Source organism: Callorhinus ursinus, unplaced genomic scaffold (genome assembly GCF_003265705.2).
Source record: "Callorhinus ursinus isolate GAN/ISIS: 27379988/994484 unplaced genomic scaffold, GSC_fseal_2.0 scaffold45, whole genome shotgun sequence".
NCBI classification, from domain to species: domain Eukaryota; kingdom Metazoa; phylum Chordata; class Mammalia; order Carnivora; family Otariidae; genus Callorhinus; species Callorhinus ursinus.
In genome coordinates this window covers 1,789,593-1,814,681 of record NW_027397107.1, presented here as the reverse complement: position 1 = coordinate 1,814,681, position 25,089 = coordinate 1,789,593, and the positions used below count along the sequence as shown (strand labels likewise).

The window sequence follows — 25,089 nt, the reverse complement described above, 5'->3', positions numbered from 1 at the left end:
ATCCTTGCCTGAGACACCGCCAGACCCTTAGTAAATAGCCAGAGCAACAGGAGAAAAACAAATTACTTACGTATGCACATATGGACGGAAGCCCCACGAAGATGTGAGACTCAAAGATGTGGTCAGAGCAGGAAGCTTTTATACTTTTTAGACAAAGAAACACTACGTTTGCGAAGAACTGACAAGACAGAGGGTTTGGGCTGTGGGTAGTAAATGGTGAAGAAGTCACAAGGTTTGTTCCTGAAGCCTTCTTGGTCCTCAATTCCCTGTCTCTGGTGAGAGATGTTCTCTACCCTCCTGTCCAGGGAAAGCACCCTTCACACGGGAGATTTATCTCCTGCTTTCAGGGGGCGAAGGAGGGGCAGAGTGTCCTTCTTGCACCTGCTATTTCTCAAATACCTCTATTTCAAAATAATCAATATGCCAGGGTGGTCTATCTTGGGGTGACGTATTCCGAGCACCCCGCACAGGTTCAGATCACTGTTGGGGAACGATGACTATTAGGTCCTCTTGAGTCTTCCTTCCTCCATGGGAAGTTAAAACCCCACTCAGCTCTCCAAGCTCGGCTTCTTATTTTTGAATTCCAGATCCTAGAATACCTAGAAAATGCTTTTAAACTTTCAGTGAAGGCTGGATCTTGCAAAGTACCTTGACTGTTGCTTCTTTGTGTCTTTATGTGATCCTTCAATTTCTTTCTGAGGCACTTACTAGCAGGATAAACAGAGGCTCTTCCTGCTACCCGAGTGGAGAGAGGGGTAGAGAAGGTGGGGGTAAAGGCAGTGGAATATTCATTGCTGGTATTAAATCGTTACCTTATAACATAAATGGAACCGAAATGAAGAATTTTGTGGATTTAGCTTTTCCTTCTATTGAATAATAAATTCCTAGGTCCTGGATGAATGGATGCGGGGCGTGCACATAGGTCTGTATGGCTCATGACCTCTCACTAAGTGGCAGTCAGAAACCTGCAATGGTCTTTTCTAGGCCCTGTGGGACCGGTGCTATATCACTGAGATCGATAATGACCACTTAGCGGAGGAAGAACAGCCCATGTAGGTCCCATTTTTTATCCTTAAGACAGTTGTATAATGCCCTTCTTTGAGGCCAGGTGCAGCATATGCAGGAGTATCCGAGTTAGGACCCTTGTGGGTTTGTGCGGCGAGCCTTGTGCATCCTCGGGCAGGTGCTTGTGTGTGAGGAGGCGTCCGTCAGGCCTGCTCAGCCTCACCCCCAGCTCTCACCCCCCACCGCGGTCACGTCCACCTGCAGGCTCCGCCCAGCCCCTGGAGCCATCAGGCCAGCTTGCTGTTCGGGTGGCGTGTGGAGCCTTGTCTATGAAATCTAGGTGTTGCCCGTGATCCCAGGCTGACAACCAAGCTCGTATGTCCTCCCTGGTGTCTGCATCCTGCTCTGGATAGCCTCCAGGGGCTAGTCCTCATGGAAGGGGCACCCGACCCCTGCCTCTGCTTCCCCACTGGACTTTGACTTGCTGGGTCCCCAGTGACTCCTAAACTCCAAAGCCAGTGCACACTTTCCAGGCCAGATATCACCTGATAGCGGTGTCATTGGGCGTAGCTGGTGCCCCTTCCTTACCACGTGTCCGCTACAAAAACTGACGCCCTCCTGAGTGTCGGGAGCAAGTTCACATAAGCACGGCGGGAAGGCACAAAGGGCAGAGCGAGAGGCTACAAAATACAAAGCACTTTGTAATTGATAAATACACTGCGGTTACGCTGTACCGAAGCCCCATTTAAAAACCAACTTTCTATTTTGAAAGAATTACAGATTCGCAGGAGTTGCAAAGAAATGTGCAGGGAGGTCAGAGGCTTCCTCCTCTCTCCGCGGCCGCCTCCTCACATCTGATTGTTGTTATAGCCACAGGCCGGCCTCGGAACCGAGAGAGGGACCCTGGGCGGCCCAGAGCTTCCCAGGATTTCACCAGTTCTGGACACACTCGTGTGAGCGTGTGTGTGTGAGTGAGTGTGAGTGTGAGTGGGTGTGTGAGTGTGGGAGGGGTAGGGGGTGGGGGGGTGGGGGGTGGGGGGAGCCAGCTGTACCAAGAGCCTGGCCCTTGTTGCCTTCCACAGCGAGCCCCCCCCAAGCCCCGCAACCGCTGGCCCATCCCCTGCCCCTGGACTGATACTCTCTGAACAGCAACTAGAATCAAGCAGCAGGTGTCCTTTCGCTCAGCACGACTTCCCTGAGGATCAGCCAAGTCCTCACGTGGATCAACACCTTGTTCCCTCTTGTGGCTGAGTAGTATTCTATGGTCTGGTTGTAACAGAGGGGTTTGGGGTTTTTTTCTGTTTTGTTTTTATCCATTGAAGAACACTTTACTTATGAATAAAGCTGTTACAGACATTCATTTACAAATTCTTGGGTGAAAAAATAAGTCTACATCTGCTCCATGTAGTTTTGAAAGGACCCACTGAATGACCTCTGAGTGGCCGAACCATTTCCTGTTCCCACGGGCAACGTCTGGGCGACCCATCGTCACACCCCTCCGGCACTCGGTGCCGTCACCCTGGTTCATTTTTAGCCACACCAATATCTCATCCCAGTGTTAAGTTAGCTAACTCTCTCATGGCTGAAGACCCCATATTGTTAATAGGAAAGGCTTAGCTTTTAACTTGGACATACTCTACATCAAAGAAGTCCGTCTGTCGCAGCGAGCACAGGGCCTAAGGTAGGGTGGGGAATAGCTCTGATTTACCAGCTCCTGTCTTTTCTCGTTTAGCCATCTAGATGTTTTCCTTCTTCTTCTTCTTTTTTTATAATTTTTTTTTTTTTTTGATTGTATTTATTTTTGACTGAGAGAGAGAGAGAGAGCACAAGCAGGGGAAGAAGCAGGCAGAGGGAGAGGGAGAAGCAGGCTTCCCGCCGAGCAGGGAGCCCGATGCGGGGCTCGGTCCCAGGACCCTGGGACCATGACCGGAGCCGAAGGCAGACGCCCAACCGTCTGAGCCACCCAGGTGCCCCGATGTTTTCCTTCTTCTGCAGGCCTTTCTGCCGTTAGGCGGCCGTTAGGCGGAATGCATGGGAATTCTAACCCTAAGGACAGGGAGGCGGGCTGCGACCTAGAACAATACAGTCCTTTGTATCAAACAGGAAGAAAAAACTGCAGTGTTTCTGGCAGACGAGAGAGGGAAATGCACAAACAAGTAATTCAGCAAATACTGTGTATCCCCCGTGTGCCTGGGTAATATCCTCGGCTCTCGGGATGTATCAAGGAGCAAAGCCAGATCCCTGACCTCACGGAGCTTAGAACGCTACCCTCGGCCCAAAGTAGGGTGAATGAAACAAACATGGAAATGAAAGAAACTGCTTGCAACCGCACTCTGTAGGGGAAGGATCCGAGAAGATCTCTGCTGGCTTCCATCTCCCCTGCTGCGGCCAGCTTGAGCCAGGCCAGCCCCGCGGGAACAACAGAGCAACAGTAGAAGGACGTAGCCAGGGAGAAGTGGTTTGAACAGCTGTCGGTTCCTCCCAGCAGCTGGCAGTTCCCAATGCCCGCACAGCGGGATTTGCAGGTGCAAGGAGACCCACAGATTGGCAGAGTCTGGGGCTCAGACGCGGGCAGGAGGAGATGGGGCCTCGTAGTCGGAGGCCGAGGCCAGGTTCAGAATTTCAGAGTAGATATCAGCCCGACTCAGAAAAGTGAGGCGTCTGCTTCTAGCCGAAGTGGAGAAACAGGGGCGCGGTTTATGCTCCTCCCTGAATCAGGTAACACAGAGAAAATGCATAAAACAGTGGCTATTTACCTGGTCCTCAGGTTAACAGGAACCAGAGATGCCTGAGGGGAGCCAAAGCTATGAGGTTAGCTGAGGTTAAATCCCCAGGTCAGGGCCTGAGTTTCTTCTAGAATGCCGCACAGAGAGAGGGAATCTGGGCAGCATCTGGAGCCTCCGGATTGAAGAAAAAGAGCTTGGAGTTCAGGGAAGCCAAGGAGGCTGGTGTTTGCGAGGCAAAGTGTCAGCAAGGAGACAGCAGGGGACACGCATGCATGTACCTTGCAGGCCGCTATTCTGATACGGACTCTTTAGAGACGCTTCCTTGAGTCTTCAGCTGTGAGGCCTGCTCAGTGAGAGTAATCAGGGAGGGAACGATTTAAGGTCAGGGAAAGAGCAATCAGAGAGGAGCAGAGAGCGTTGCTCCTGGTGTACCTACAGGTCTGGGATTAGCTCCTGCATCCACAGCTGGATCGGGGAGCTTCACAATCCGGGGGCATCGGGGGAGGGGAGGGGAGGCTTGGAGGGTACCATCCCATGAAAGGGGAAAAATGATCTATCCCTCCTAATACAGCTTAAAAGCAAGATTAGAAAGACTCAACCTGTCTCTGTAATTTTGCTGTGTACCAAAACAAAACCGCGGAGTATGTGTAAGAATAGAAAACGATCCGGCATCCACGAAGGTGAAGTTTATGTTGGTCATCCAGTCAAAACTTACCAGGCCTTTGAAGAAACAGGGAAATATGATCCATGATGAGCAGACATTTCAGTCGACAGAAACAGATGCAGATAAGGATACAGATGATAAAATTAGCAGAAAAGAACATCAAACCTGCTTTTATCATATAGTTAATATGGGCAGGGAGGTAGCCCCAAGATGATGTTCACTAGAAATGCGGAAGATATAAAAAAGCCCCACTTGAACTTCTAGGTGAAAACCACAATGTCTGAGATGAGAAATAATAGGGAGGGTATTCACGGAGGACTGGGCCCCGCGGAAGCAAAGGTCCTCCATCACGGATACACGCCATATTCGTAGAACGAAGGACGAAAACCACACAATCATCTTAACAAATGCAATCAATGCAGAAAAAAACACTTCACAAAATCCAACACCCTTTGATCACAGAAACACGCACCAAACTAGGAATGGGAGGGAAATGCCTCAATCAGAGAAGGGTCATTTGCAAAAAGCACATCACACTGCGTGGTGACAGACTGAAGGCTTTTCCCTTCAGGTCAGGAACAAGCCAAGGCCATCGGCTCTCACTGCGGCCATGCAACCCTGAGCCAGAGGTTCTGCCTGGCTGAGGAGGTACAGAATACAGCAAGAGCCATCCAGACTGAAAAGCCGAAGTGAAACTATGTCCACTCGCAGGTAACATGATCTGAGATATAGGAAATCCCAAGGTGCTGCAAAAGAGAAAAAGACCACTAGAGCCTATCAGTGAGCTTACTGAGGCCTCACGGCTCATGATCGGTGCACATCGGCTGTGTTTGCACCAGCAACGGGCGTTCGGACAATGAAATTAAGAAGACAATTCCATTTACATGATGAAAAGCCACTCAGGAATAAATTGAACAAGAGAAGCATATGACTCGTATACTTGAAAACCAAAACCTTGTTGAAAGAATTAAAAGCCTACATAAATGAATGGAGTTCGTGTTTGTGGATCGTAAGGGCTAAATGCTGTCAAGATAGTAAACCTCTAAACTGATCAGCAGGTTAAATGCAACGTCTGTTGAGAGGAGCGTGGTGTCTATAACACACCGCGCGGGGACAGCTGGATGGCGACGTGCAGAGGGACACATTGGGGCCACCACCTCATACACAAGAACTCACTCAGAATGGGCCAAAAACCTAAGTGAAGGACAGAAACGATTCAAGCCTTACAAGCAAACGTAAGTGTCAGTCTCTGTGACTCCGGATTAGACACCAGCTTCTTCGATATTACACCAAAAGCACAAACAACAACAACAAAAAGTAAATCGGACTTCATCAAAACCAGAAACCTTTGTGCCTCAGAGGACACGCCATAAAGAAGGTGAGAACTGCAGAATGAAAGAAAGAAGCTGTAAAGCACCCACCTAATGAGGGACTCCGTGCTAGAACACCTAACACTTCACAGCTCAACTGTAACAGAGACAAATAATCCAATTTAAAAACGGGCGAAGTATCTGGAGAGACATTTCTCCAAAGCAGGTGGACAAACAGACATCAAATACGCGAGAAGACATTTAACATCATGAGCCATCCAGTCGACGCAAATAAAACCCACAGCAAGATAACTCTTGACGCCCACAAGGGTGGCGAGAAACACAAAGATGGGCAAGTTCTGAGGAAGCAGCGGAGCCTCGGGCGCTGCTAGCGGGAACCGAGGGGGGCGGCTCCCCAGAAAGGAAAACGTGGCCTTAGCATGTGACCCAGCCACCCCACCCTTCCTGTTCGTCCAGACCAAACCGTGAGCGAATGCTCAGCGCAGTATTACCTGTAATATTCAAAATATGGAAACAACTCCAAATGGCCACCAGTGGATGGACAGATAAATAAAAAGTGCTGTCTTTGTACAAGGGAATATTATTTGGCAATAAAAGGGCTGAAATACTGAGCAGCTCCGGCAGGGGTGAGGCTTGAGAGCAGCTCAGCGACAGGAGTGAGACGCGAGAGGCCACTCGCAGCCTGGCTCCCTCTAGGCGCCGCGTCCAGAACAGACACATCCTGCAGTCAGGGAGGCGTGAGGGGACCGGGGAAGTGGGGCTGATGCTGACAGGCGCGGGTTGCTTTGTGGGATGATGAAATGGTCTGGAATGGATACGCTGATGCTTGCACAAACTTGTTTATGGACTAAAACCACTGAATTGTACAATTTAACAGGGTGGATTTTACAGTACATGAATTTTATCTCAAAAAATACAGTGTGGGGGCACCAGACTGGCTCAGTCGGAAGAGCATGTGACTTGTGATCAGGGGGCTCTGGGTTCAAGCGCCCCCTTGGGGGCAGAGATTACGTAAAAATAGAATCTTTAAAAATAATGCAATGTGCGTCACTGGACATTTTAGTAAATGATATGTAACCGTCTCCCTCTTTCCAGAATGACCCTCCTCAAACACACTCCAACCCATGTTTTTGTTTTTCTTAATGAACAGGAAGGAGGAAGACATCTTGAGTGACACACCTATTCAGAAAAGATAGTGCTCCCCAGCTCCTAACTCGTGGGCCAGGCTCCCTAACTCAGTGCTCCCTGCTCCCTAACTCAGTGCTCCCCGCTCCCTAACTCGGGGCTCCCTGCTCCCTAACTCGGTGCTCTGGGCAGTTGCTGTCCCCAGCGCAGCTTCTTGCCTGTGCAGGAAGCCAGGCCCTCCCTCCATGGGGTCAGCATGGGCTTTTCCTCTGACGCTCAGGAACATGTGCATCCTTCATCCTGTTGGGCTGGAAATACACTTTTCATTCAGGAACTGCCTTCACAGGAGGTCTCTGTTCTGGAGAAATGCAGATGCACAGCACATGTGGGGCGTTCCTACATGGACCGCCCCCCCGGCCCCCATCACACTCTGCCCCCAAATGACTTTCTTCTCCCGAATCACACTCACCCCTCCTCTTAGTGGGCACTCGGAGCCTCAGACTTGGTGTTGCAGTGAGGCCTGGCTTTCCCCCGCGCCCTCTGAGCTGGACGGGGTACAGGGGCCTCCATCGCTGAGATCTGAGCGACTCCCCTCTTTCTGGGCTCAGCCAGCCTCACTGTTGTACTTCCTCCAGGAGCCCTGATCCTCCCTTCTCCTGGTCTTCGGATCTCAGCACAAACCAGACAGGCCCACCTGCAAGAAGGAAGTACCAACCCTCTCTACCACGTAGATCGCTCAGTGTCTGTGCAGTCCTGCCCGGTCGTGCCCTGCCTTTCCCCACTGCTCCTGCACTTGCGGTCCCCTGGACCAGCCAGGGCTAAGTATCTCCCCAGACTCCGGGAGACCGGTACACGCATGGGGAGATCCAGGCCCTCCCATGGGCTCCCCACAGAAATATTCCCCATGGGGCAAGTCTCCAGGGTCCACTGGGAATGTTCTCTGGGACTTGCTCCACCCTTTTGAATGAATGATGCCCAAGAAAGTCAAAGTTGTCGTTGGAAATGAAGGTCAGCTCCGTCCAGGGCTCGTGCTCTCGGTGAGAGGTTCCAGCGAGATTCCCTTGGCCAAGAAGATGCGTCCGGGTCGAGGGCGCCGGCGCCCGATGGGCAGATCCAACATGGCCCTTTGAGCACTTGGTCAGATTCAGCAAACATCTTTGATCACTTTGATCACATCTGCAAACATGCTTTGATCACTTTTCCTGACGTTGTGTTAGAAGGAGGAGATGCGGAGATGAACTTACCGGTTCCCCATCCCGGGGGATTTGTCCATTCTAGGGTGTTTCTGGAGCATAATCTTGTCCTCGAGAAATAGACTCCAGAAAGAGGTAAGAACGTGATATGTTTTAGTTTAAAGCGAAAAGGAACAAAACCCCAAACCTTTGTCACTGAACCTCCTAAGTCTCAAACTGTGAGGCTTCATTTCTCTCCCTGCTGCAGGGGTTTCCTGCAGGAGAAGCCCCGCTCTCCCCTCTGCGTGCAGCCTGCTGGCAAGGCTGCTTTGAGGGATCGGTGACCTTTGCCCCTATCCTGCCAGGTCCCCCCCCAGTGCCCCACTTTCCGGACGGAGCCCCAATTCCTGCCCTTCCCCGTCTCCTCCCCCTGCCCCACGAGTCTCAGAGCTGCAGGCCACCTTCCCGGAGGAGACTGTCTCTCCTTCCACGTCTCGTTTCCCAACCAGCCACGTTCTGACCCCAAAAAGGAGTGCAGCTGGACCTCGGCCTCCTGAAAACCACTCTCCACTGAGCTGCTCCCTGGGGGTGGAGGTGGCAGTCCCCAGCCTCCCAGCCTCCCATGGTGATGTGTCTTCCGCACCGGGGTCATGCTGGTGCGGACGGTGTAGACAGAAACCCGAAGGGAGGATCTCAGAGAAGGGAGGTAAGTCACCACCTGTTACTGTTTCTCGAGGGCCCGAGAGTCCCAGGCCCACGGTCCTTGAGCCTCACGCTCTGGCACGGGGGACGCCCGGCCGCCCTGCTGTGGCCTGCCTCGCCTCTCCCAGGCCTGCCGTCGCTCTGTGTTCCCACCTCGTGCACCTGTTGTCTCTGCTCATCCGAGGGCGTCTTCCGCAACCGCCGTGTACTTCCCTAGGTCCCCACCCCAGCAGCAGGGGTGTCAGCGGCAATTCCTTGCATTCTGGGGCATTCCGTTTGGGTCCGCCACGCTTCTGGGACAGTCTGGATTTCTGCATATCTTTGCAGAAGACGCAGCAACTGAGACTGTCCCTCACACTCACTGTGCGGTGTGGGTTGAGTTGTGTTCCCCGAAATAGGTCCCTGTCCTCACCCCCGGCACATGGGAAAGTGACCTTATGTGGAAACAGGGTCTTTGCAGGCGTCATGAGGTGAAGGATCCTGAAACGAGATCATCCTGGATTTAGGGTGGGCCCTCGACCGGCGAGAGGGCCCTCGTACGAGAAGGGAGGGGGGAGGACTTGAGACACAGGACTCAGGAAGAAGGTCTTGCGGACACGCAGGCAGAGACCGGGGGGCCATGCTGACCCGCGCGGAGGGGTACCGAGGCTTCTCGGCAGCCACCAAGACCTTGGAAGAGGCACGGCTCAGATGCTCCTTCACGGTCTGCAGAAGGAACCCGCCCCGCCGACACCTTGATTTCAGAACGTGGTGTCCAGAATCATGAGAATATTTTGCTGTTGTTTGAAGCCACCCAGTTTGTGCTAACTTGTCAGGGTGGCCCCAGGGGGGAAAGGAACACCCTGGCTGACTCTGACGTGGCCCCTGCGTGGGACCCCTGGCCACAGGCCTCTTCCCCCTCTCCTGCCCTGGGACGGGCTCCGGGGTCTGCCCCTCCTTCTCCTCGGGGTCTCCCCAGGGGACCAGTGAGACCACAGGGATCTTGTGCCTGTTTCCTCAGGGCGGAAAGCTGCTCTCCGCGGAAAGCCCAGCCTCGAAGACTCCAGGCCTCCCTCAACGGGCCAAGTCGCCTTCTCTGCCGTCCCCTTTCCAGCGTTCTCGGGCAGGACACGCACCGTTGACCCGGTCAGAGGGGCAGGGTCTGTCTCTGCAGGTCTGGTTAGTTGCTGGTGGCATAGAAAATCCCCCCGCTTTGGGGCACCCGGGGGACTCCGTTGGTGAGGCGTCCAACTCTTGATCTCTGGCTTGTGGGTTCGGGCCCTGCACTGGGCTCCAGGCTGGGCGGGAGCCTACTTGAAAAGTAAAGAAGATCCCCGCCCCCCGCTCTTGTGGGATCTGTGTGGGTCTGATGCGTGGCCTCATTCATCGAGACGGTCAGGGCCGAGAGGAGCATTCCTCTGTGGCTCAAGCTTCTGAGGAACAAAGCAAGAGTCAAGCGAACTTCTGGACTCCCTTTCCCCTTCCGTTACCTAAGAATGCTGCTCTCAGGGCCCACCAAGATCCTGTCCAGCTCCAGCCATCGGCGGCCTTGCAAAATCCATTGCAAAACGTCGGTGTCTTCCTTCCTCTTGAGGGGCACTGTCGTCACTGCCAGAAAACGTTGCGGTCCCAGGTGGGTGACCCGATGTCCTTGTTTACTCTGTTTTCAGGATGTGGGACTTCCATGGCTGCCACTGGGAAAGTCCCAGGTAAACGGGGGTGAGCTCCTCTCCCAGGCCCTGGCGAGAACACGTATCTCTGAGGACGAAGTCCTGTCCCATCTATGGTACCAAACATTACCAAAAATATTCATGTTTTTATTGACAAGTAAAGGCTCAATCCTTTGTATGTCTAGCTCTTTAAAAGACATCTTCTTTACATTTCTTTTTTTCTGCTAGAGCGATGAGGTGGTCACCTGTTAATTCTTCGTCCACGTTCCGTGTAGGAGGTTGGGTTCTTCGGAAGCAGAATCTAAGAGGCATGTTCTTGCGCAAGGGTTCTAGCTAAGGGGTGCTCCCCGGAGCCGTCGGGGCTGCAGGGGACACTGCTCATGGAGACTTGGGACAGCAGAGCTTGACCGCCAGGGAAGGGAGACACCTCCCCCCAGGAAGTGGGGTGGGAAATGAAGAGGGGGCAGGCCCCCGTCCCCAGCAAATAGGGTTTCTGCAGAAGGTAAGTACATCTCAGTCTCTCAGGGGTGAGGCTCGAGCACCCAGTGTGGAGGCTCCTCAGCAGGCAGCAGGGGAGCGGGGGAGCGGGGCTTTGTGACTCCCCTGCACCCACGGGTCCTTGCTAAGGGGCAGCTCTCAGTCAGACAGATGATCCCATGTGCCCCTGGCCCTGTACGTTGGCAGAGCGGGGCCCAGGAGCTGAGGACAGTCCTTCCACAGAGACGGGGTTCCCGTGCCCGAGAGGGAAGGCAAAGAGGGCTGGAGTGAGGGGGAGCAGGCAGCAGGGCCCCCCAAGCGGCTCGTCCCCCCACTGGCCGTCCGTGGTCTCCTCGGAGGGGCTGTGCTCTCCCAACCCCGGCCTGGGTCCTGTGCTCAGGCCCTCCTGGGGCCCGGGGTTCCTGGGTCCAGGATGCTCTGGGGACCAGCGTTCCCCTCTGGGCCCCCGGGGCCACACAGCCTGACCTGCCTTTTCCCCCATTGCTTCTAGCCTTCGGATTTTCTGTCCCAGGTGTGCCCTCTCTCGGCCGCCCGGCCCAAGCACCGTGGGCTTGTCTTTGTCACGCCCAGGTGTCCCAGCCTTCCCTGGACGTCCCTCCCCGGGGCCGCCTTCGGGTCAAACACCAGCCTCCCTCACACGGCCTCCCTGCCTCATGCCCACGGAGGGAAAACAGTCCCCTGGACGTTTCCTGCGACAAACGGGGGCCACGCTCCACGGTCCCAGAGGGGAGGCCCTCGTGCCCCGCGGTCCTGGTTCACATGGGTCCCAGATGGGCCATCCGCCCATGGCTCAGCCGGGGGCCACCAGCTGTCTCTCGCCCGGCTCTCGGCCGCCCTCCCTCCTGCCCGTGGTGCGGAGCCACCGCCCCCCCCAAGCGGAGGCCGACCCCCCTCCAGAGGCCCCCACCAAGCCTCCCCCTGCCCCCGCTCCCGCCGTGGCGAGCTCACTGTGATCGGGACCGTTGCGGGGCTGCCCAGCCTGCGGGGGGGCGGGGGGCGAGCCGTGGCTCCGTGGCCACAGGGAGAACTCGGCGGCCATGCAGGGCGCGGAAGTTCCACGAGACCCAGGAGTGGACGTGGTTTCTGCTCCGAGGAGCCTCGGGGAGGAGAACTTCTCCTCCACTGGCGAACCGCCGCGTGCCCTGCTGGTTTCTCCCCCTCGCCAGCCCCCCGCCGCCTTCCCGCTTTGCGCACGCACGCGTGACTCCTCGGGAAAGCCGTGAACTCCGTGGGAAGAACCAGGAGCAGGGCTGTAACCAGAGGCGGGCGGCGTTCCAGTCCTTTCCAGCCGGTGTCCAGCTGAGGGGCGGCATACCTACTTCGGGATTTGTAAGGGACTTGGGCTTGGAGACGGGAAACCATTAAGTGTCGTCTGAACCCCCAAGCTGGGCTCCCAGGGGGAAGGCTGTGTTGCTGACGGGCCCCAGCTGGGACCTGTCGGTTAAGCCAAGCTCAGCACGCCCTTCCCTGCTATTCGGCCCCTCCCCCGCTCCTCCTCCCCACCCGTGTTGGTGCGGGATGGGGGTCCTCTATACCCAAACCCTTCGCACATTCTGGAATGTCATAGTCTGTCTGCTTGCCTCTCTCCCAGGAACGGGGTTTCCACTGGGGTGGGGGGAGCATGTCTTCCCGGTGGAGCCCCTGCCCCCTGCCTAGCAGGTGGCCTGAGGACACGCTGGACAGAGTTTGGGCGAGAAACAGGCTCACAACTATCAGGCCTGAAGTGGGATGGCTTTGTATTTGTTCGCACACGGAGGTGATGCTATATAACATTTAATGAAAGGACGTTTTCCAATGTATTCATTCATTCCTCGATTAGTGGGCTTTGCCTCAATCCACACTTCTTCTCCCGCCGCGGAATACTGTGGCCGGGCCCGCTCGCGCACCCCACGCCTGCATAACCTCGAGGCTCTTATCTCGCCGGGAGGCACATCTAGAATGGAGATGGCTGGGTCCAAGACATGCTTATTTTCAATGAAAAGATGTCGTCACTCAAAGTAAGTAAGTTGTGAAAATGTGTATTTCTACCAAAAGTATGTCAGAAAATTCTTGCACGTGCATCCCTGATGGGTGTGAGTATCTTCTGTGCTTTTGGCAATCCATGGGGCGGGGGGGCGGGAGGCGAGAAATGTTGTCTCATTGTTACTTCAATTTGCGTTTCCCTGACTACTTGGTGAGATTCAATAGCTGCTTTCTCACTTGCTGATTTATGTGCAATTATTAAATATTTCCAGAACACAGCAAACTTGAGAGAAGGGTAACATACTCCTCTCTGCTCAGCGCCAAGATAAGACCAGCTGTTGGACATTTTGCCCGAATTCTTCCCTTTACTTTCGATCCACAGACCCCTCTCTCTCCTTTCTTAATCTGAAGAAACTCAGCCACACAAACCTTAACAGTCACACCATCTCTTCGCCTCTCTACCCAGAGTTGGACTCTATCGGTCGGTCCATGAGAATTTTTTCCAAACTCTAACAACTTACCTAACACCTAACCATATAGGTGATTGCCCTGAGCTATAAAAATATGAACAGTATGTTAAATTCAGTACCCTAGTTTTAGAATTTTTGATTGCTGCAACAAGACCCCCTTATGGGCTGCCTTGTATTCCTTTGTGTGACTAAATGGGTTTATTCCTGTCTCCGCCGAGGGATGGTTAGATGTTTCTCACTTTTCACTGCTACACGCGGCACGACACATCTTTTCACTGTCCTCTTGTGCTCATGCAGAAGGCTTCCTAGGACAGGGCTTGGAGTTGGGGTCGCTGAGTCAGGGGTCCTGTACATCCCTGCCCTGCAGGGATGTTACCGAACTCTCCAGAGCATCTGGCCCGCTTCCCATCAGCAAGGGTCCCTGTTTCCCCATATCCTCAATAACTGTGTTTATCAGACTCAGGGAATCCAAGGACATCGTCATCTTGTTTCAGTTTTGCATTTCCCTGCATTACTAGGGAGGTCCAGCCCCTCCTGCTGTGTTTAATGCCATTTGAGTTTTACGAACTGACAGTTCGAACGCTTTCGCCGTGTATCTGTTAAGTTGTATTTTTCTCATTGTTTTTTTTTTTTAAGATTTTATTTATTTATTTGAGAAAGCGAGAACGAGAGAGAGAGAGAGAGAGAGAGAGAGAGAGAGAGAGCACATGAGAGGGGGTTGGGTCAGAGGGAGAAGCAGACTCCCCGCTGAGCAGGGAGCCCGATGTGGGACTCGATCCCAGGACTCCAGGATCATGACCTGAGCCGAAGGCAGTTGCCGAACCAACTGAGCCACCCAGGCGCCCTTTCTCATTGGTTTTAATGAATCCTTCATATGTTTTGAATACTCTGTGCCAATACCACTTTGTTGGGCATATACAATATAAATTGCAAATATTTCCTACCAGCTTATCAGTTGTCTCTTTACATATTTTTAAGGTGAGTATTTTTCAGTGAGTTCAAACACATCAGTATTTTACTGTAGGGTTTGTGGTCTTCACGCCTGGTGTGAGAAATCCTTCCCGGATTTGATTCCATAAATACAGTTTCCTAGTTTTTTTTTTTTTTCCCCTACATGTTTTACATGCATCGCTTTTTAACATTCAGATATTTTCTCCTCTGTGGAGTGTATTTTTTGTGTACTGTATTTTGTATCTTGGGTAAGATAAGGATCAAATGTCTTCTTTGCTTGCCATTTGCCACCATTGACTGGTAGCCCACCGGGTCCCCGGACTTGTGATGCTGGCTCCCCCAGAGGACAATCTCCCTTCCGACCGTGTGTGTCTTCCTAGGTTCTTTGCTGTATTCCCGAGCTAGCGTTCTAGATCCACGCCTCTCATCACAAAGCTTCCACGTGTCTAGAAGGCTGAATGCTCCGTTTTTCTCTTCTTCCTTTTCCTCCTTCTCTTCTTTAAATATCTCATTCAATTAAATGTAGTGGCTATGATTTCTCTTTAGTTCCATAGGAAATTTTGGCTTACCTTGTCAAATCGCACAAAAAAAACTCTCCTGCAATTGTTTCCTATCAACTTAATTAGGATAGAACTTAGACATACTATAACTTAAAGGACCCATCTTCAGTGAAGAGTTTGAGGAGTTCTGTCATATTTGCATACACACCTTTGTGCCCACCCCTCAAATCTAGAACCTTCCCATCCGCTCTTCCGTTCTCCTCCCCTCCAGCCCCAGAACCACGGAGCTGCTGCTGAGCTAGTTCTTACCTGGACCTTCGTATATGTGGAGTCATGTCGTGGCTCTGTGCCCGGCTTCTTTTGCTCGGCATGAGGTTTTTGAGCTCTAACCATTGCCTGTATCCACACTTTGTCCTTGTTCCCTTCCATTGCTGAGTACTGTTCATTGTGTGGATATACCACCATTTGCCCACTCACCTTCCGATGGACATTTAGGTTGTTTCTGGCTCTTGGTGGTTACAACATTCCCATTGAAGTCTTTGTGGGGAAACAAGTTTTCATTTCCGCTGGGCAAATAAATACCTAGATGTGGAAAGACTAGGTCTTATGGTACATGCGTGCTTAACTTTCTAAGAAGCTGCCTGTTATGCAAAGGGACGGTGGGGGTGTCTAGGCGCTCCACATGCTGGACAGGACTTGCTGTATCAGCCTGTTTAAATGTTAAAACATTCTAGGGATGCCTGGGTGGCTCAGTCCGTTAAGCGTCTGCCTTCGGCTCAGGTCATGATCCCAGGGTCCTGGGATCGAGTCCCACATCGGGCTCCCTGCTCCGCAGGAAGCCTGCTTCTCCCTCTGCCTGCCTCTGTCTCTCTGTCTCTGATAAATAAATAAAATCTTAAAAAAAAAATAAATGTTAAAACATTCTAATGGCTAGTGGAATTAGAATGTGCATTTCCCTGATGGCTGATGATCCCAACCATGTTTTCATGTGTTTATTTCCCACTTTGTGTCTTCTTTGGTGAAGTGTCTGTTCAAATTTTTTGCCTCTTTTGTTCTGACTTGTTTATTGAGTGGTAAGCGTTCTTTACATATTTTGGATACAAGTCCTTTGCCAGATACATGACTCACAAATGTTTTCTCCCAGTCGATGGTGGATCTTTTCATCCTGCCAACAGTGTCCTTGAAAAGCAAAGTTTTGAATTTTTTTTTATGAAGTTCAATCTGTAATTTTATTCTTTTATAGATCATGCTTTAGGTGGAGTATCCAAGAAATCTATGCCTAACTCAAGGTCATAAAAATTTCTCCCATGTATGCTTTAACTATGTGCAGTTTATTTTATATCAATAATAGCTCAATAAAGCTGTAAAAAAAAAACAAGGACACCAGATGTTTGATGGAAAAGTGTTTAAATTATTTCAGCCTGCCGTTTTGCTAGACTCCAAATAATCATCTCTCAACAGAGAATGGTTAGAATTTGTAAGTATTTACTAGAGGCTTGGGCATATTAAAATACTAACGTTCGGGAGAATTTTAAAAAGAAATAAAAAGACTTTTTTTTTTTTTTTAAAGATTTTATTTATTTGACAGAGAGACACAGCGAGGGAGGGAACACAAGCAGGGGGAGTGGCAGAGGCAGGAGCAGGGAGCCCGATGCGGGGCTCGATCCCAGGACCCTGGGATCATGACCTGAGCCGAAGGCAGACGCTTCACCGACTGAGCCCCCCAGGCGCCCCTAAAAAGAGTGTTTGAAGAAGACAATAGATAAAGGGTTTGGAGTGAGGATTTGAGATCAAATCCTGGTTCTGCCAGTTCCTTCCTGTCAGTTCTTAGATAAGTCACTTAACTTCTCGAGTCCAGTTTCATAATCTATAAACTGGGACTCATAACCACATAGCCCCGGTTTGTCATGATTCACAAATACAGCACGCAGAGAGCCTTCTAGAGAGCTTTGCCTGATAGACTGGGGCAAGCACCTTCCTCTCCGATGCAGCTGGACCCCCGGAAGGGTCCCTCTTTAGCACCCAGGGACTCTCCGCTCTTGGCCAGCATTGAGAGATATAACCCAGCCCTCAGGAAGAGGTGTGATCCCAGATATATCCCAAAGTCCAAGAGAAGGTTCCCTGAACCGCTCAATCACGAAGCTGGCCCGCGCTGTTCACTGTTCAGGGCAAAGTCATTTTTATTGTAATGAAATTTTAAAAGGCAGTTACATTAGTTACACATATACACAACCAACTCAATAACTGTTAGTCATAGAGAACATTCAAGAAATACAAATGATGATTTATCCACAGCACAGCTCACGGCCGTACGAAGAAAGGCTACAAGGGAAATGATGAGATGCTTACATTGTCCACGGAAGCCCGTCACCCCCGAAGAACGAGGCTGTCCTGGGGAGCCAGTCGCCCCGCGTCTGGCCCAGCCTCTCCCTTCCCGGTCGGTGCCCCCACACAGGCTTTGGCTGGTTGTTGGACCACAAAACCAGCTCTGGCCACAAGACCCAGGCACCTCTCTCCGTGAACGGCTGCCGGCACCACGGCAGGGCGCCTCTCCGGGTCGTCCCAGACGCTTGCAGTCGGGGGGAAAGGGGGAGTGGCCCCCTCAGCACACACCACACAAGGATTTGGTGGACGGAGGAGGGAACGGGCCCCTGGCAAGTAACGACCAGACTCAGTTTCCGCTACAACCAAGACCACTTGTGCCCGGACTCGTGACTCACTAGCGCTTTGATTGGTCTGCCTAGGTGACAGGTCATAACTGGCAGGGAACAGGTGGGCCCAGGTGAGTGGAGGTCACGGTCCCAGCAGAGCTCAGCTGCTCCTAAGGGCTGATGTACAAGGTTGAGGCCACCACTCATTTCCCCGGGGCCTGTCCCATCTCCTGGCTAAGGCTGGCAGATGTGGATGGGAGGTCACGGTCAGGTGTGGCTAATCTGGAGGGAGACATGGTTTCTTTACTGGCTGAGAGGTCCAAGCTCCCTGATGGCAGTTCCATCAACTATCAGCACGTTCCCACTCTCTGCAGGGTATTTGTGAAACAGCAAAGGGGGCGGGTTCAATGAATTGGGAAGCAGAGGAGAACGCGGCTGTTTGTGATGACTCCCTGAAACCACAGCTAAAAACAAACCTCGTGGGGGGGGGGGGGACACATAGGTAGAATGTTCTAGAACCTCCTTGGCCACAGCCATGACTAGCCAAGTCTTGTGTGAGCCTCAAAATGGCTGCCTTGTGTCCTCCCCCAAGGCTCAGGCCACCGCGGCGGCTCCGGCCTGTTCTGTGGAAGGCCGGCCCGCCGGGCCCAAGGAGAGGGGGTGTGAGCGAGGGAGTGCGTCCCGGCCGAGCTGGGAGGGGAGTCTGGGCTGGGCCTGGCTGGAGGTCGTGCCAACAGCAGGGTCCACACACAGTCCCCTCCTGGCTGTGCAGGCCCGGCACGGGATATGCTCCTCCAAACTGGGGTGAGACCCTCTGTGGTTTTAACTCTCATTCCGGTCTGTCGCAAGATTCCTTGGGCGGGGGTGGGGGGGTGGGGGGGTGGATCTCTTGGGTCAGAGACCCTTCCAGTCCTGTCTGTTTTCTTACTGGCCACGGGATGGCTTCCAAGAATCACAACCAAGGAGTAAGACGGGGGAGTCTAGGGGACAGAGCGCTCCTGCAGGCCGATCGGACTGCCATGGGCTTCCCTGTCGAGGCTCCTGGGACAGAGCCAGAAGGAAGGGGGCCGGGCCGCCCGAGTCACTGTACTCCCCCCATCACGCCCGGCCTCAGTCATCGACGGTCCCCGCCTTCCAGGACCGAGCCTTGAGTGGTCTGCACCCCGAAAGACAGAAGTGGCTGCAAGGCTCGTTCCCCTGGTCCGCATCCCCTCGGTGTCCAGTGCAGCCCCGGGTCACAGCGTCAACCTGATGGGCACATCTAAGGAAATCCCCAGTTCTCTCCAGGAAACAAGGAAAAAACAAACATGAAAGCCCCCAAACTTCCAAACTCACAGGTGAAAGGCCACAAAAAGTCCATTTCTGTTTCACGGGGAAATCATTCTTGGATCTGAAAGTGATTTCTGTGCCTTTCTTGGAAATGAGGATCGTGCCCCCTGCTTGGGGTAGGCTCAGGCTGCGGAGGCGGAGGTGACCCCAAGGGCCCACACGGGGGAGCCCCCCTCTGGCTCTGGCACTGTCGGGCCCACCACGTCCCCTGAAGCGAAGAGGGTCCTGAGGGCAAAACGACCTCGGGTGCGCCTGAACCCGGGACTCAATCACCGCTATACGCAAAGGATTAAAAGCCGCTCCAGGAACTGTTCGGTCTGTGTGAATTTAGAGTCTAGGAACTGGGAGCACACAAAGCGGACTACTGGCCACTGGGATGCTACCAAACAACTTTGGACTTCTGTTAGGTGGAGCTCTCCAAGCAAGATAGGGCACAGGGGTCCCCTCTGGACCCCACACGGGGGCCGGCGTTTAATGCAGAGTGTGCAGAGGTCCATGCAACCCCCCGCCCCCACCGGCTCCTCCCTGCCCGCTGGGCTCACTCTGCACTCAGGCAGCTCAGAACCCTCCGCACTCGGCTGGCCCTCCAAAATCCTGGGGGCTGGGGGGACACGGGTTGTTTCCGAGCCGGGTGCCTGAGGAGGTCTGCCTGAGAGACACCGGGAGAGATGCAGGGCTGTCCTGGGGGAGGGCTCCTCCACCTGCCCGGCCACGAGTGTAGCGTCCCTCCCACACGGGAGGCAGGGAGCCCATGGGTGGTGAGGCCAAACGGAAGCCTGGCTGTCAGGAAAACACAGAGACGAGAGGCTGAGAGCCTGCCTCAGGGCATGCGGCCTGGCGAGTGGGGGGGGGGCGCGCGAGGTCACTGAATAGAGGGAAACACAGCAAGCCAGGGACCATGGGCTCGGCCAGGTAGAAGCTTCTAGAAGACAGCTCTTCCTCCCGTCTTGAGACCACCTGAGGAATTCAAGGCCCTGGTACCAGAATCAGAACGGGAAGCCCAGCCTTCTGCCTCACAGACCCGCACTCTGCCCCTGGCGGCTGCAGAAGGAAGGCCAGGCAGCCTGGTGGGAGATGTTTCTGAACTCCTGTCTCCATGCACAGCTCCACACCTGAACCGGCTCCAGAGCTGCTGAGTGTAACGTGGCCGCCGAGGCCTGGACGTCCTGCCTTCCCGTCCAGTCCTCTGCAGAAGGGCCTCGGGCTCTGTGACCTCAAGGTGTGCCCTTGGCAGGTGCTGGCTGGGACCCAGGGGGGAGACACCTGTGCGTAACCAGGAAGGGCCAGTGCTCCCTCAGGGGCCTCCTGGAAGATGAGGGGGCTGCTTCCTCTCAGAGGGGCGCCTGGACCTGGGAGCTGACCCGTGAAGGCAAGCAGGTTCCCAGCCACGACTCCTGGAGACACTATGAAACGTCAGCCTGCTCCGCTCAGCCCGGCGCCCAGGCCCTGGGCCGAGCTCCCTCCAGCTGGGGTGCGCTGCGCTGGGGGTGGGGGCTGCACGCGGGGGCCCCTGGATTCTGGACGCTCACTCTGGCCACACGACACAGGGGGGCACAGCACACCCATCAGGACAGGGATTCACGTCACACTGCACAGAGTACACACATCCCACAGCGTGATGGACGGATGGACGCACACACAGACTTGGCTGAGCTGGGGACGGGGGAGCGGGGTCCACCCCTGGGTCCCAGCTTGGAGAACAAAGGCCATGCAGCCGGCTCGCCTCCCTTCCAGCACCCGAGCCCCACCCACCCACAGATGTCGACGGCAAGAAGAAACCCGTTCCCGTGTCCTGGGCAGGCCTGGGCGCTTGGGACTGGGACCGGACGTTTTATAGGTGGACACTGTCTGCTAAGAGATTATTCACAACCAGACCTCCAGGACCGACGGGCTCACCTCCCGAGCACACACAGATAAGAGTACAATAAATACAGTGGCCCCCCAGTATCCACCAGGGCTCCTGGTGGGTGGCCGGGCAGCCCTGGCTGCAGGCTGAGCGATGCTGTGCTGGGGGGAACATGGCGGTGAGAGGCCTTCTGCCGGGGGGGTCCCGCGGCTGGGCGGGCGGGGCAAGCAGGGTGTGGGGGGGCCCCGCCCGCGTGGGGGGCGCTGCCCAGCGCCGGCCGCAATCTGCCTGCCGCTACTCAGAAAACGGCGGGAACATGCCCAGGTCCGCGAAGTCTTCGATGTTATAGTTGCCGGTCCCCTGGGTCGGATCTCCGGGCATGGGCAGCATGTCCTGCAGGGAGGGGGGGGGGGCAGAAAACAAAGCCGTGGGGGCGTCAGCTCATCCTCCTGGGCACCCGCACGCCCCAGGAGCCCAGCCTGCCACGCCCCCTCATGCTCATCCCCCTTGGAGGCAGCCCGGGGACAGGCTCCAGGTCTTGGGGGACAATCTCAGGGGTCCTCAAATGTCCAGAGCCGGGAAGCTGCTCTGCCCTGGGAAGTGGCATCCCAGCAGGTCAACACAACCTCAGGACATAAGCTCTGTCTGTGTGAGGCTGAGCCAGGACACAGGGTGGACAAGAACCCCACCGGTGCGGTACATCTAGCCGGGCACCAAGCCAGGGACCCATGGTCGATGCTCAAAATGCAAGAGAAACTCGGTGCCGGGTTGAGCACAAGAAAGGCTGTGTGCATTCTGAGGGCAGGGCCAACCAAAAGGCTTCACTTTTAGCAAGCCCTTCAGGTTCTGCGGGCCTCAGACTGCCCATCCAGAAAATGGGAATAGCAATATTCCAACGGCAAATTTCTCGAAGTGTGTTCTGTCAGATTCTTGGCCCATGAGATACTCTGGGGGAAGAGAATTCTGTGGACAAGGGAGTTTGGGAAATGGCATAGTCTGTCTACCTCCTAAAAATCCTCAGTGCTTATTAGTATAATAAGGTTCTGATAAACCCTGCGGGCAAGAAAATGAATAATTTGCTGAGCCAGTGTTTCACAAGCTTATCTGACCAAGAATTCTTCTTAGCTTCGTGACCATGAAAAATCAGGTTGGGGAATTGTGCCTTACACACGGCTGCGGGGCAGAAGGACGGAGGAAGGAGGTCAGAAGCCTGCCCCTCTGGAGACCTAGAGGGACATCTGGTTCTAGACCTCTGCCTGCGAAGGTTGCTGGGCCAGGTGGGAAAGGCGCCGGGGACAAGGAGAGCGGACCCTCCCTGGGGAAGGGGGGGGTTACCAGCTGGGAGGTCTCCAGTCCCTCCCTCCATGTGCCTCCTGCCCGTCCTTGCTTGGCAAGGCAGACCTGGAGCTGTGGGCATGACGGGGACGGGGATGAGGTGGGGGGGGGGGTGCCTTGGCCCTTGTAGGAGGTGCTTCTCCCTCACACGGGCCTGGTGGGACCGGCCCAGCGCTTGGCTCAGGGGGAGTCAACAGGCTCATGCCTCCATCTGGAACCTTCTTCCAATGGAAACTTCTGTCTGAAGGTGGGGCCGGGGAAACCCCGAGGGGCCCAAGCACTGCCCTGCTGGGCTGTCACGGGGTCCCCTCCAGCTGCACAGCTAGGTCAGGCTGCCCATCACGAGGGATGGCCGGGAGGGTCTCCAACAATGGACAGCTACGGGGGGCACAGGTGTCCTCAAGCAGGGAGGACAGCTGAGGCCTCGGCTCCTGGCCCCTCTCCCCAGGCTGGGCCAGAACCCGTATCCCTACAGGACAGCTGGGGCTGCAGCAGAGAGCGAGGGGAAAGGAAGCAGAGAGAAGGCGCCGGTACCTACGAGAAGGCTGTGCTGGCTCGATTTACCTGGAACACTTCGGCCTGACCGGACTGCTGGTGGGAGTGCTGCTCACCGCTCTGCGGGCCGTGGTGCTGGCTTTGCCACTGTGACCAGACTTCCGACGGCCGCCCTGGGAACTGCCCGCTACTCTGGCCACTTTCAGCTGAAAGATCCGACGTACAGGACACCGCCTTTAAAAGCCCCGTCGTGGCTCCGGGAGACCTAAGAGCCACTGCAGCCCGGAGCGCCCCACGCTGCCCATCGGCACGCTCCGTCGGAGCTGGCCGGGCACCCGTGTCCGCGGCCCCCCGCGCGCTCACACGGACCGACAGGCTCCAAGTCACTTCTGCACCACATGGCTGGGCGGGTGGAACGGAAGTGGGGGCTCTCTGCCAAGGGGCGCAGGCACTCACTGGAGGGTGGCTCTCCCCAGAGCGCACCTGCTGGGGGGCCGGGGGCTTTAAGCCTCAGAGCCCACGGTGCCCTGGGCGACGGCGCGTGGAGCTTTGGCGGGGGCGTGTGTGGGGGGCCCAGAGCGTGGGCTGACACAAGCTCCCCCCACCGCCCCCCACAGCACGCTTGCAGGCCCGAGGAGGGAAAGCCTCTCTGCCACTCCGGACCCCTCGTCCCGAACCTGCTCTTTACAGGAGCCTGACTCTGCCAGAGGAGGAGTTGACCTCAGCGTGCCCTGAGCTCTGCCAACCCCACCGGGTTTCGGGGAACTTGGTGAGGCCACACGTGGCATCCCACGAGGTCCTTCCGCAGGCGCCCGGAGCCACAGCCCCTCCTGCCTCTGGGTGTCTCTTAGCACCGGGTGGCTTGAGAGCAAAGGCATCTGGGCCCGGCTCAAACACGAAGGAACGCCTCTTTGTAGGAATCAGCCCGTTAATGCGTAAGGAGGGCAACCTTGCCTCCTACGCTTTATAAAGAATACACAACAGAAAACCCAAGTAGAAAAAATGAGCGGTATTTGTCTAAGACATTTTAAAGATTCAACTCAAGAGAATGAGTTACCCGGAGGCACATCAAGAAAAGCTGGGGAACGTTCTTTCTTGTTCCGAACCACTCAACAGCATTTGGGGGGCAGCGGGCTCTGTCGGGCTCTGGGCGCAGACCAGGCCCCACCTTGTTCTTCCCCACGGCCGTGCCCACCGGGCTGAGGCTGCCAAGTGTTCAGGGAGAACCCTGGCCTCTCCCTCTGTCCCCGTCTCCCGGTCTCTCCCACACACGCACACATCTAACATACTGCCGGAGACAGGGAAGGTGGTAACGAAACACGTACGTTCTCCTCAAGGCCTCACGACTGTGCTTTCCAAACTCCACACGGTAACAGCTGGGAAAAGATTCTATAAAATCAGACAAGGACATAATTCCCTGTGCCCCCATCAGAGGGATTAAAATCGACTGTGCACACGGGACTCTGCTGTTTAAGAAAAACACGTCTGGAAATCGGAAATGCCTTTTCCTAATGCTCGTGAGACACCAAGGCCAGGGGAGCTCTTTCAAAGCACTGTGCCCGTGGGCTGGTCTGGGCATCCACATGTCTAGGACAGGCCTGGTCCACACAGTGGGGCTGGTGGAGGCAGTGAGGAGGCCGCCTCAGGCGCCCAGGGAAACCGAGCACAAGCCGGCCCACCTGTTGCTCAGGGCAGCGTGGACAGGCCCGGTCACCATCGCGGAAGGCGACGGCGTGGCGGACCATGGGGACTGTCATAATAATGGACCCAGGGGGATGACCACCGCACGGGAGGCCCCCCCACGGCCCCCACTTGCTACAGTGACTCCTTGCTGGGGTCTTGCCCATCAGACACAAATTCCCTCAACTCTTCCTTCTGGCTCTGGCCCTCGCCGAGTCGTCCCCCCGATTCATATGCTGGGGTCCTGGGCTCCGGCCCCGAGCCAGGCTCGGTGCAGGTGTGCACCCAGGCCGGGAAGCGGGACGGCTCCTCCTGGGGGAGCTCACAGCACGGGGCGCCACACGGGTGGGAGCTGCTGTGGTGGGGGAGCGGCGAGAGCACCAGCTCTCAGGGGGACATCAGGCCTATCACGGGAGGTAGGAGACACCAGCAGGGGGACAGTCAGCAGCTGAGCGGGTGCAGGGCTCAGAGGCAGTCACCAGGATCAGTCTGTGCAAAGATGTGGGGGTGAGGGGGGGGCGTGTTCCAGGGACAAGGGTCCGAGTGTGACCGGGCTGAGGGCAAGCCAGGGCTTGGGTGCCCCGCTGTGAGGGTGGCAGGGACCCGCGGGGGTTCGCGGGCACATGGAGGAGTGGCCGCACACACCTGTACATTCAGGAATACCACTGTCCAGGGCCGAGCGGACAGAGAGGGAAGGAACCAGCTAGGAGGAGGCCGCTGCGGGATGCGTGCATGACCCACGGCGCCTGAGTCCTGGAACGTGGGGTGGCAGGGGGTTGCCGATGGAGGAGGCGGACGGCCACACATCCGCGTCTCTGCTGTTGGATGTGCACAGGGCTGCTTCTCTAGGCTCTGGGCCTGGGAGCCACCGCTAAGTCTCCGAGAGGCACCCTGGGCTCCCCGTGCCTGAAGTCAGCATCTCCCCGCCCAGACCATCCCGGTGGGGAAAGCCCAGCTGCAGACGCTCACGTCCAGTCCACCGCCCCGAACACCGCATC

General features: G+C 55.2%; 1 protein-coding gene across 9 annotated transcripts in view; it reads right to left on the bottom strand.

Annotated features, from left to right (window-relative positions):
* Positions 1–16,910: 16,910 nt before the first annotated feature.
* Positions 16,911–25,089, bottom strand: part of ARNT2 (aryl hydrocarbon receptor nuclear translocator 2) — a 190,423-nt gene continuing 182,244 nt past the window's right edge. For 8 of the 9 annotated variants that reach the window (XM_073882167.1, XM_025893128.2, XM_073882159.1 and 5 more), the window contains 2 exons: positions 22,481–22,617; positions 16,911–20,974 (listed from right to left, as the gene is read on the bottom strand). In XM_073882167.1, coding sequence (XP_073738268.1) covers positions 20,876–20,974; positions 22,481–22,617 — 236 coding nt within the window. In that variant the 3' untranslated portion in view covers positions 16,911–20,875. Of the gene's footprint in view, positions 20,975–22,450; positions 22,618–25,089 lie in introns of all 9 variants that reach the window. The other variant, XM_073882161.1, reaches the window with a different exon arrangement.